Here is a 13,392-nt window from a genome sequence, read left to right as displayed (position 1 = left end):
TTCTGTCCTCTACTCATGAGCTCAACTCATGTGCTCTACCTAGGGTCCCTACTTGGTGGCAAAATGAAAGAGAGAAAATGGGTGTCAGAAAAACCAGAGAAGAGGTTTCAGTAGGTAAGAAGAATGGACCTGAACAAGTACCAGCGCCATCCATAGGGATGCTACAAAGGAAGAAGGAGCAGGATGTGAGAGAAGCAGGGAAGTGAGGACACTGAAGATGCCTGCTTAGCTGAAGACCTGTGCAACAGAGTTGATGGAGAACAAATGGAGAGCAGAAGCAGACGTCCCCCTTTGAAGGAAAGGATAGGAGCTTGATTTTTTAGATGAAATTCCTGAGGAAAGTGAAAAAAGCCATGATTAAACCCAGACTGAATTGCAGTATTAAAGTTTGAATTTCTAAACACTATTGTGCACCTGAACAGCAGGAGTCCACTGTATGTCTCTGTTAAAGGACAGAGAATATCCCAACAAAACAGTATATTTCCGGGGATTTATAAAGGGAGACATAACATTTTACCGCTTGCCCATTAGTTCCAATCTGATTTATAATGACTCAGATGTATACCCACTTGTTGGCTGCTTGGTAGTCTATGTGAAGTGACTTGATTCATTTTGGGGCAGTACCTGGGAGACAAACATCCTCATCTCAAAGAATGCTCTGATAGAGTGTATGCCCTCCTTTACTACAGCCTCATCAGACAGGGCAGAGATGAAATGGGTCACAGATAGTTAACTACCCTGTCACTCAGGGAGATGACTCCTCTAGGGCAGACGTCAAGGCCTCTGGCAGGGCAGTGAAGGCAAATGTAACCTGCTTCTGTCTCTCAGCTATTCTGTTGCATCTGAGTGCCTTCCAATACTGCATTAAGCTCTGTGACTTACATCTGCCATATGTGGCTTGTTCTCTCATCCTCTCCAGGGAGGAGAATCACGTGCAGTGCAACATGGGGATTTTTCTTTTTTCCTTCTTTTCTGCCCTTTTTTAGTAAACCTATTATCCTGTGTTTAAGTATCAGGAAAAGAAGTCATAGAAATGTGCTTCACACTTGAAGTGGAAGGCTGTGAGATCTGAGATGGTCCTTGGTTCCTGGGGAGATCTTTGCCTAGCTTTGGACTACCTGCCCACACAAACTTTAGTCTTATTCTAGAAATGTCCAGTGTACTGCCAGGCTGGCATCTTTCATCAACCACTATATTCACTTTAAGATTAGGGGGAAAAAAAAACCTTCCCCTCACTGCAACACACACAGCCTTCAGCTCTCCAAAAGCCTACCCAGGGCTGAACCAACATTTGGATCCACTTTCTATGAGTTAGCCAGCAGGGCCCATCCCCTTCTGCTGACGTCTTTCCTCTCTCTCACACATCAGACTTTCCCCAGTGGAGCTGAAGATCAAGCTTTGTTGAAAACTGCCTGTTTGCTGCCTTAAAGGGATTACAGACACTATAAACACTGTTTCCTCTGCTTTCCTCTACCTGATCTGGAGCATAAGCCAGAATCATCTGCAGGTGAGAGAGGCTGTCTCATTGCCTAGCAAAGCTGGAATAATCTATTTCTGTCCTTTAGTCACTTCTTTTCCCTGCTGCTACAGGAAATCTTTTTTGTTCTTCAGAAGAGAATGAAACCAAGCTAAACACTGAGAGCGAACAACTGTGATATACCACACTTGAGAAGCAGCAGAATTGCCTGATTCTTGTGTTATTTTTGTGTAGCCCAGGACAATGGTTTTGTCTGCTCCAGTAATAGCTCTGGGAGCCACTCTGGGGACTGCTACTAGCATCCTTGCCCTTTGTGGTCTCACCTGCTTTTGCAAAAGCAGGCAGCCTAGGAAAGGACTCTCAGGAAAGGACCAAGATGAGGACCTGGAAAATGCTAAGCCCAGCGTGCTTCAGCCAGTCCAGCAGGTAAACCAGTCTCTCTATTTTTTCTGCCACTTTTCTTTAAGTGCAGAGGGTGGGAATGCAACTTCTGTGCTAGACTGCCTGGCATGTGATTTAAGACATCCTATTTGTTTTGTAGAATTCAGGATGTAACAATTTTTCAATGGGAGGAGGAGGGATTTAGACAGCTGTCATTTTGCCAGCATGAAAACTGCTAGTGGCAAAAAAACTGAGAAGATTTGAAATCCCTCTTGAGATGTCAGGTTAGGTCATAAGGTAAATCAGGTGGCTAAAACAGAAACTTGGATGCTACTAAGATGCCCTAAGAAGACAGCAATGGGAATAATAGGCACAGAGTAATACTACCAAAATTTTTCATTATAGCTACCCATGTTCAGCTGCACACACAGGCACCTATAGTTGCTGCAGTGGAGTGGAAGGACTTCTGTATAAGGATGTCTATTATGGAAATAATCCTTCTCTGGATGGGAAACAGATTAAGCTTGGGGAAAAGTTAGGACAATGTGTCAGAATGAAGCTTATAATGAAAATCTAGCAAGACCCTTAAATGCAGAGTTTACTATCTCATCCTCTTGTGAACTGTGTTTTCTGTTTCTTGTGCATGTACTCAAGCAGCAGGTGCAAAGTGCTACTAATGTCAGACACCCTGCGTGATCTTAGTTAATTACTAGGAGGATTCGACCACATTCGATGCACAGAAATTGCCAGGATGGAACAGACCAACAAACAATTTACTCCTGTGTCCTATAAGTACCCATACCTAATGCCAGATGGATTATTGGAAAGTGTAAATATAAAACCTCAAAATACAGCTTACAATGGTCTGCTGTCTCATTTTCAATTGGTTTTCCTAGTTGATTTTGTCCTTAGCTTGAACTATAAGGCCAGCAATCACTGAAAGTTTTATTTTGGTTGTTGTTACCTTAGGTGCTATTGTTATTTATATGTTACCTTAAGTCTTTTTCATTCTTATTATGTCACTTCTCTTAGTAATCTTCTAAAGCAGCTGGTTCCATATGGACATGCTACACTGGATGACACAATTTTTATTTATTTGCCTTTCAATCACATAGAGTGCACTATTATTTTTGTAGTATTGAACAGTGTAGTAGGAGTCCTAGTTGGCTGTCTTTGTTCCATTCATTATTAGGTATTCAGCATCTCAGTAATAGCCACTTACTCTTATTCTTTCCAAAGAAAATAGATCTAATCTTGTCATATTTCTACTGCAGTGTGTTCTGCTAAAAGATAACAAAAGATCATATAGCATGTGTGTGTGGTGAGGTGGTGGGGAGGGATATATGTCTGCTGGCACTAAAATTGTTTGTTTTGTTTTATTCCTTTGTGCGTCCACCAGCTATTGAGCAGATTATTGAATTTAAACTCTTATTTGAGGTATTATGACCATTTCTGAATCCTTCAATGTGCCTGATAAGTAGTGTGACATGTGCCTTTCATTAGCTGTTTGCATTTATTTATTAAGAATTTCACCTGCTAATGTATTCCCAGTTCCCCATTTCTGTTAGGTGTGTCTCCACTTCCTCACTAGCCTTGGCTATCCAAACTAATTGCCCTCTGATTTTTCCAGCAAACTCTTGTGTAACAAGGCTGAGATTTGCATAGTTTACCATTTAAATGATAAATGGATCTTTCTACCTCCAGGCAGCCTTGAAAAACCTCACTCTAAAATGTTATCCTGTATGTCATCTTTCACCCACATTTCCATCTTGTCAATGTATTGAGCATTTCATTATTATCCTCTTCCTACTTGTTTAACACAATTTTTTTTTCTTTTAACTGATTTAAACTTTGTTATGTCATCATCCTAAAACTGACCGACTTTCCATAATTATCTCTTGGGAGAGGCTTTATCCAAAGCCTAGACAAAGTATTAATACATATCTGTAGCTTTCCCTTTAAGGCTCCATTATACATGTTCCAAAGAACCCCGAGCTCCCCGTAAGGTCAAATTATGCTCATGATGCCAGTAAGATCATAGGATCAGGCTGAGAAAATATTTTTTCCCTTAGCCGATTTTGCAATATTTTAATAAAGAACTTGACAAATATCTTATTATTTACCCAGCTCTTGTAACATTATTTCCACCTGAATTCTCCAGGGTAGATGCATGTTGGTCATCAATATTTTTTAGCACTATGGGCTTTCTGCATGTGAAGCACTTATCTCTTAGCAAACATTCTGGCTTAATACTGCCTGTAGAATGAACAAAGCATTCTGTCACCAAATGTGCAAAATGTCTTTAGTTCCCATATTCCATATGTTTGCTAGGTTTGGTTTTTTTCCTAATTAAAAAGATCCAATTGCCAGGAGATGTGATCTGTTAAGAAGTTTTTGATTAAAATTTGGCCATATTAATTACAAAGATAGAGTTCCAACCTATATTTATGTCATTAAAGTATTGTATATCATGTGTATGTTTGTTATACTGTGTACTGGATTTTTCTTTTTTCTTAATTTCTTAAGCAGTGGTGGAAAATGACTTAAATTCATGGTGTAACCTAGTCAGTGTCTGGAACACCTAATTATTGATGCTTGTCAGTCTCAGATTCAGATACATACAGTACAGATGCCAAAGAGAGGGGAAGGTAGATAGTGAATAGTGTACACTTTATACACTATTGTGGTATCAAGGAAGCCCCTGGGTTATGAAAGGCATCTATGAACACAATTATAGCTCATACAAACATAAAGGTATATCTTCAGAACAAGTGGCTTTTGTACTGTCATTTTGAAGAAGTATCAGAGGACAGGAGACGGTAAAGACACAGATTCTTTGGCAATAAGACACACGTTCAATCAAGGTAATAATCTGGTACGGTGTTCAATTGATGTCAGGGAGGGACATAAAAGGCTTGTCATCAGTCTAGCAACTAATTTAGGTCTATCTCATTTCCCATATTTTATGCTGAACTGACTGAATTTTCCTGCTCATTGCTTTATTTAAGACATTGCTGTTGAAATTTGATTTGTAAAGGGAACTTTCCACAGGCAATACTATATGACTGCATTAGCTGACAGCACTTGAGAAGCGGAGCTGGCAGCATGCATAATAAACAGAAGCAGATGCATTTGGAAGAGGGGGTGGTTTGGTCCCTACTGTGTTTGCATATGTCTTTCATCTCTAATTCTGCAGAGCAGACAGACTAGGGTAATGTGTAAACCCAGTGGAGCTGTTAGTTTTTGTGTGCTGATCGTGCCTGGCTTCTAGAAAGAAAAAAAGTCCTAGTAATCATGATACATCATGTTTGTATAGCATCTATCATCCCTAAATGCTTTCCATGCTAGAGACATATAACAACACTGACATGCAACCACCTTTGGTGTGGTGGGTTACAGCCAGTTGGACGGACAGCTGCTACAGAGTCCACATCTTATAAAGGGGAAGGGAGAAGAGACGTTGGCCAGAGCTATCAGGGCAGACCCACACCCTGCTTTCAAAAATTAGCACAAGTGCATACAGAACCTTTATTTTTTTGTTAAGAGAGCAGTTAGAGATTCCCATGTCCTGCACAGAACAAGCTCATTTAAAAAAAAATTCTTTAGAAAATGAAAATTTGAACTTAACAACCTGTGATTTCAAGGAATTTCCAGACTTGGGGCTTAAAAATCTCCAAGGCTGACCCCTTTTTCACTCTTCTGCAGGCTGCCTGCACAAGGCTTATATAAGCCAAAGTGTCATTTCAGACCAGATCTTGTCTTCTGCGTAGGGGTGAATTGCTTTTGAAGATCATAGGCTGGAAGTCATAAAGCTAGGGTGAAGCAAGCACTAGTTAATGGGCACTGGTGAACAATGCTGCCCTGGCTGCCTGGAGAGACAGAGTCAGTGACCCAATTAGTTCTTTTCCATGGCTAATGGCTATGACACTAATTCTCTGAGCACCACAGGCTGGGGGTGGGGGGTGGCTAAAAATCAAGGTCCGGGATTGTTTTTTTTCACTTTATTGTCTGCTCTTTGAAGAATGGTACTCTTCCCTAAGGACATGCAATCTGGGGGCAAAGTGTCCTAACCCAGATGAAAGCTTTCCCCAGGGCTTCATCTGCATTCATTATTAATAGGAAACAAAGTAACTAATGAAAAAAGAAAGCATTCATTACAATTAAGAAGGTTTTCTTGCTCCCTCTCAGTTTAAGCTTAACACGAAATGGTCTGGCAATTACTGGGGCAAGAGAATCATCTAGGACAGCAAGATCAGAATGAAACAACATTTTACATTTGCACATTGTCTTTCGTGCAAGGCTTTCTAAGTGCTTTAATGCAAATTTGCTGAGTGGCAGGGGCAGGCTCCTAGGCAGGCCCTGCACCTTTCCATTGTTCAGTCCAAGCTTGTGTTTACAAAGAATGATTTAAATTCTCCCGAGCTGGGAGTTATGGTTAGGTTGGAGGTGGGAGTGGAATGCAATGTCCCGCTGAAAGAACTTTACTAGCTTCTCCTCCACAAAGGACGGAGCCTCTGCCAAGTGAGCAGACAATTCCACATTGCTGGGAACATGGATACACATTTTTCACTGTCCTTCTGTTTCCCCTTGTTGATTCCACTTCTGTGAACCACCCACAGGCTGGAATGATAAGAGCATGAGCTCTGGCCAATCACATTAAAATACCATTTCATTTAACAGAGAAAATTTTACCTGAATTTGTTCTGCACTGATGAGTGTTGTATCAGAACTAGGATCAGGGGCCAATGCCTTATGATTCAAAGGGAATGAAATGAGGTGTAGCAAAAATACCCATCATATACAGGACAGTACTGATATACTGCTGTGAGTGTTCCGTGGGAGGCAGGTCCAAAACATAGGTGGGTCTATCCTCATTCCAGACATGTTCCCTCTATGTACGATCAGCAAAACAGAAAACCAAGCTCCTAGTAGTCCTAAAATTTAGATCTCAGCTATGTGACTCAGGCCTCCTTTGAATTCCAGATCCTCTCTCTCAGGCACTGCTGATAAGGTCCTGTGATCTGTCCTACAGCATGTGTAGGGTTCAATTAAGTATGCAGAGAGGAGGTGCATTGCACTAGACCAGGGGCGGGCAATTATTTTGAGCAGAGGGCCACTTACTGAGTTTTGGCAAGCCATCAAGGGCTGCATGTTAGGCAGCCAGAGGAAGATAAATATTAATTGTCTACATTTTTTAGAGGCTCCGCAGGCTGGATAGAATGGCCTGGCAAGCCGCATCCAGTCCCCAGACTGCATTTTGCCCACCCCTACACTAGACAGTGCACTGATATAGTAGAAAGCCTTGTCTCATGCAAAGGGCTTACAGTCCAAAGTGACATGGTGAACAATAGGTTGGAAGGAAGCAGAGGTGATGCAAATTGGCCAAGATTGCATGCCAGGGCAGTAGCAAAGAAGACACTACAGCCTAGGTTTTCTGATTTGCAGTCCAGTGCCCTGTTAGGCTACACCTCATTTTATAAAGACACTGCTGTTTTCACTGTGAAACAAAGCCACTGATGTAGTGATCACTGGATTCAATAAGGACAGGTATAAGTGAATGAGAAGAACAATACACTTTAATCTGTGGAGCACTGTGCAACATCTGCAGACTCAGTCTTTCTCTCACTAACTGACTCTTGCCTAGCTACTCCTGGAAAGACCATCTTCAAATTCCCAACTCCCTCCATTTTCTGTTAGGAGCAGTTATAAATTATAATTTCTATAATTACCTCTCCACTCTTAACAAAAGTACAAAAATAAATTAACATAAAACTCCATTAATACTCACTTACAGAGGAGAGGTTACTAGCACGTCATTCGGCACTGAGCCTCTACCACTCACTTTCCAATTCTCCCTTTTCTGCAGCTCTTTTAAGCTAGGCTCTATGGGTCTTTCAGGAGGTTTCTTCTCAGACTGAGGTATCAAATTAATTTTTTTTTAATTTGTTTTTGGTGGGAAGTTTTTTGAGAGACGGCTGCCGAGGCATGCAAAGTGTTCAGCATTCTCTAGCTCCTGTCCATTAATGAGGATCTTTGCTGGGGGAGTTGATTGGTCCAGAGTAACCTGGTGAAGCACCTCTGTTTTTCCAATGTTAAGAGTCAGGTCCAGGCACTAGTATGATTGGGAGAAGCAGTTAAGGACCATTTGTAGGTCCTTCTCTGTATATGCAATGACAGCACAATCACTGGAATACTAAAGTTCCACAATTGAGGCTGAAGTAACTTTGGTTTTGGCAGGAAGGCAGGAGAGATTGAAAAGATTACCATCCATCCTGTACTCATTGCCAGTGCCATGTGGCAGATGGTCATGGATGACCATCTTAATGACTGCAAGAAAGATGGAAAACAAAATTAGTCTGATCACACAGTCCTACTTGATGTCAACTTCTCCCACTGACTGATAGGTACCATTCAAATCTTTGTAGGAATGCCTTCCAGTTCTCTGCTTTATTGCCCAACATCAGAATGGGAGGTGGAGGTTGCAGAATGTACGTGTATAGTGGTCCTGTTACTTAACTGTGTAGGCAGATCACTTACAGCAGTCCTTGTCTTTCCATATCACTGTGTTCGTCCACTTGCTCTCAGTTTCTGGCTTCTTTTTCAGTTTGGAACTCAAATTCTTTCAAGTTCTTTCTCACTTACTAGTCCTGACACCATGGGCAGATCTAGGATTTAGAAAAAGGTAGAACAGATGGTGTGCCTACAATATTTCAGAGAGTTTCTCTGAGTTAATGTTACCTGACATAATATTACCATGACAGAGTTAAGGTTTTCAGCTAGAGCTTAAAACTATCTGCTGGGCTGTGACATAGAATACAGACTTTACCAGGGATAACTGGTAGCAAAATTTTGGAAGAAAGGATAATTTGAATAGAGGAACATCAAGACCTTTGAAAAGGATAGAGGGTCATTAACACCTGTGCCATAAAGAGTGATGAGCAGTAATCAGGGAAATAATAATGAACCATGAAACCAACTGACTCTCTCAGCACTGCCTGAATAGAAATTCTGCTACTCCTCTCAAGCATTTGGCTTGAAGGTTTGGGTGGAGGAGGAATCAAAGGGGAAGAAGTACAACTGCACCACTGCATTCCACCTCAGGATCCACATTTGGCTGACACCATGTGATCACTGGGCTTAATAAACACAGGTATACCTAGATGAGAAAAACTGTATGATAGGTTGTATTCTGGAGTAGTAAGCAACCACTGCAGGCTCTATGTCCATCTTTAACTTAACTGAGGGGCCATCTCCCAATTATCAACCTCTGTAGTCTAAGTAGGGTAGCAACCCCAAACTACAACTTCTATCACCACATCACAAGAAGCCACAGCCTAAGAATATGATCTCAAAGTATAAGGATTTATTTGAAGAGCTGGATTGCTCGCCAGGTGAACATGTAATTCAGAAAAATGAGCAAGTCCCTCCCTTTATTCATCCATGCATTTTGCTCTCTGTGATAGACTCAAGGTGGAGTTAGCAGGAATGGAAGCATTACAAGTGACACAGAAAATTCAGGAGCCTACAGAACGGGTAATCTCTTTAATTATTGTGGAGAAAAATAATGGTCACATATATATATATGCCTGGATCAGAGGCACCTCAACAAGACTATCAAATGAGAACATTTTAAATTCCTAACTAGAGAAGAAATTATGGCTCAAGGTGCAAATGTATGATTTTTCAGTAAATTGGATGCTGCCTCAAGATTTTGGCAGCTGAAATTCATTTTCGAAAAGCTCTATATTATGTACATTTAACACTCCCTTTGGAAAGTAAAGATTTTAACATCTACCTTTTGTATCTCCTCTGACCCCAACATGTATCATAAAACCATATGTATGATTTATGCATATTCCTGGACACCTTTGTGATTGATGGACATCTTTTTGACTGATATTATTATATGGGGCTCCACCAAAGAAGAATATGATTGCAATCTTCAGAAAGTGTTGGAGACCACTAGAATTGCAAATTTGAAATTGAATAGAACAAAGTGCATGCTTGATATCACTGGTCTGATTTTTGTAGAGGATATCATCTACGACAAAGGAGTGAAACCTGCCAAGGCAAAAATTAAAGACATTGAAATGATGCCATGTCCCCAGTCAAAGACCCTGGGGGACTTTAAGAGGAGGCTAGATGTACACCTTGCTGGGGTCATTTGACCCCAGTACTCTTTCCTGCCATGGCAGGGGGTCAGACTTTGATGATCTGCTCAGGTCCCTTCCAACCCTAGAAACTATGAAACTATGAAATTATAAAGACAGAGATGCTGAAGTTTCTTGGTGTGGTAAACTTTCTGGGCAAATTCATACCAAACTTATCAGCAAAAACGACACCATTAAGGATACTCCTCAAGAATAGAAATGAATGGTGCTGGAATGCAGAATGGGAAGTACCACGGTTTGTGCTGAAGCAACAGTTAATGTAAGAGCCTGTACTGAAATTCTCTACAGCTGGAAAACCTATAAAAATTGCTGGAGGAGTCTCAGTCATGGGTCAGTGCAGCAATTTTGGAAAAATATAATGATGACTGGCAACCAGTGGCATATGCTTCCAGATCCAATACCAAGACAGAAATCAGATATGCACAGCTTGGCAAGAAGTTACTGGGAATATTGTTTGCCTGTGAGATATTTCACCAATATATCTATGGCCAGACAGCGTATATGGAAACAGACCACAAACTCCTGATAGCATTGTTTAACAAGCCATTAAATGACTGTACTTTGAGGATTCAAAGAATGGTGCTCAAGCTGCAGAAGTATAACTTAATTGTGACCTATCTATCAGATACATTTATGATTACTGCAGGTGCACTTTCTAGAGATATACATTTGGCTATGAAACCAGAAAAGACCTCTGAGACAGAAGTGCAAGCTTATGTAGACTTGATTGTCAAGTTGCTCTGTGTAGCAGAGAGGAAACTTCAGCAAATAAAAATAGAAATGGAGAAGGACAACTCATTGAGACTCATGAAAAAATGATAGTTAAAGGTTGGCCAGGGTCCCAAAGTCAGTGGAACATAGAGATAACAAATTACTGGAGTTGTAGACATGAACTTTTGGTGGTAAAAGGCAGTAAGTTGGTGATATGGAGGAGTCTCATAAGAAAGTGCTGCAGAAGATCCACATAGGCTATTTAGGAATCGAGAAATATAAAACCAAGCATCACAAAGTGAGGTGGTGGCCCAGAATCAATAATGACATTGCAAACATAGTAGAAAACTGTCACACTTATTTAAAGTTTCAGCTACATCAGCAGGCCAAGCTCCTACAATTTCACTCGATTCTATCCAGGGTATATGAAAAGGTTGGTATTGTTTTACTTACATAGAAATCAAAAACTTTTTTGATAGCTACTGACTTTTACTCCCTGTAGCCAGAAGTATGCACTTTGTCTAGTATGACTGAGAAGTCAGTGATATCCATCCTGAAGGCCATATTTGCAAGCCATGGGACTTCAGAGGAAGTTTTTAGTGAAAATGGGCCTTGGTTCTCTGGTTCTGAATTTAAGCAGTTTGCTGAGGATTGGGACTTCTGGCACAATACATCAAGCCCTACTTACCCCTATCAAATGGCCTTGTGTAATGTTCTGTTCAGACCACAAAAACCTACTAAAGGAATCATTTGACAGTAGGGGTAACTTTCTGAGAGGGTTATTGGCATATTAAAGGTTACCTTTTGTAAATGGCTGGTCACCATCACAGCTGTTTAATGGGTCGATGGATATGTTCTAAGTTGCTGATCTGTGGCAACTTACTAAAAGATCAAGATTATGACACTGGGAGACAAAAGAAATTCAGAAACAGAAACAAAAATTGTATTTTGATAGAGGAACCTAGGAGCTTCAGTACTAAAAACTGGGGACAGAGTGAGTCTGAGGAATTGTCTCAAATATCACCATCAGTGTGGTACTGTCAAGTGCCTAGTGAAGTCCCAAGTCAAGTCCCTACTCTGAATGGACCAGGACAACATGGTGAGGCAAAATTTTTAGGATCTATGAGCACTCCCATGAAACTCATGACCTAAGAGAAGAGATGGACTTGGACTGTTCTCAGTTAATGGTTCCTACCTTAGCACTGGAAATAGAAACAGAACCAGGTCAACAAGTAGGTCCCTTGGGTGCCTCAGGATCAGCTTCTTGTTGGTCAGGGAGGAAAGTGAAATTTCCTGAAAGACACTGGAGACTTGTTAAAAGAGCTGCAGAAAAGTGGGGATTAGAAAAGAGAATGGTAAAAACTCACTACAGAATCATGTGCTAATAACTGCTTTGCTTTAGAGGAGTGTTAATTGATTTTGGTATGTAAGAGGGAAGACATGATGGTTGATGCTGTAGTCTGGAGACACTTCCTTACTTAGACTACAGTGGCTGGAAGTTGGGAGATGATCCCTCAGTTAAATTAGTTAGTCAGAGAAAGGCAAAGGGGCTACAGGGGCTACTTACTGCTCCAGAACCTGCTGTGTAGTTCTTTTCATTCAGGTATACCTATGTTTATTGAACCAGGTGATCGCTCCAACCCGTAGCCCTCTGAGCTGCAAACTGAGCATCATAATATAGGCTGCTTATATTAAATGTAACCACAGGATTAAATGAGTAGCTAGAAGCAATGAACAGATAGCTTGGGGAATCAATAACTGGTGAAAGAAGTTTTCCACCACTTCCTTGAACTCAGAAATGAGAAGATTTGGTATTTCATTGGCATCCTGGTGAAGGAACAGAGGGGAGCAATCCTACATTCCTGGGGCTGGGCGTATGAGGCTGAAGAGAGCAACTGACTTTTGAAAGCAATCGCCATCCAAACCCTTGTGATCCTTGAGTCTAAGGACAGATAGACTCCAAGTAACACTGGCCAGCTGAAAGGGAAGGTTAAAACAGTCTGTCTATTATCATAGCTGGCAGGCTGTAGTTGGTAAACATGAAGGAAGTGCATACTGAGTTTCTAAGCAGGAAGTGTAAGTATAATTTCAAAACTATCAAAGGTATTTTGTCTGCCTGTTTGATCAAGAGAAAGGTATCCCAGTGGGGAGTTGGGGCTCTGGTTCATAGAGCCATGACAAAATCCAAGCAGTTTACAGGGGGTGGGGGATGAGTTTCTGGGTGAGCTAGTCTTAAATTGCAGGAACGAGTATAAGATTGCTGTGGTCAGCCACTTCCCCTGTGCTGTATTGTATCTTAGTTTTCCATATTGCAAATAATAGGATTCACAGTGGCCAGATATTCGTAATGCGTAGTATACCCTCATCTGAAAAGCTTGGTAAAGGAATGCATAAATGTAGCCAATTGATCTTCGTGTTGACATACACAAAAAGGCAACAGAAGCTGCATATCAATTATAGCCCAGATGCAACTCCCTTAGCAGTCTCTAGTCTCTTAAGACTAGTAAGGAGGTGGCATAGGCATATAAATTAAGGATTCAAAGTACTGTGAAGGGGAAATCATCAACCAGTAAGAACATTTCCTTTTTCTGTTGCAAACAGACATTGGCCACATGATGAATCTGAAGAAGATGAAGTCCAAGAAATGGGGTA

General features: G+C 41.0%; 1 protein-coding gene across 1 annotated transcript in view; it reads left to right on the top strand.

The window, feature by feature from the left end:
* Positions 1–1,375: 1,375 nt before the first annotated feature.
* The window catches only part of SYT13 (synaptotagmin 13), a 28,120-nt gene continuing 16,103 nt past the window's right edge, over positions 1,376–13,392 (top strand). Inside the window, exon 1 of the mRNA XM_090032998.1 lies at positions 1,376–1,903. Coding sequence (XP_089889124.1) covers positions 1,721–1,903 — 183 coding nt within the window. The 5' untranslated portion in view covers positions 1,376–1,720. The remainder of the gene's footprint in view (positions 1,904–13,392) is intronic.

The sequence above is a fragment of the Crocodylus siamensis genome, chromosome 2, assembly GCF_052110815.1.
Source record: "Crocodylus siamensis isolate JL-2025a chromosome 2, ASM5211081v1, whole genome shotgun sequence".
Lineage (NCBI taxonomy): Eukaryota > Metazoa > Chordata > Crocodylia > Crocodylidae > Crocodylus > Crocodylus siamensis.
The sequence above is the reverse complement of the archived record's forward strand: the minus strand, read 5'-3'. Positions and strand labels throughout refer to the sequence as shown.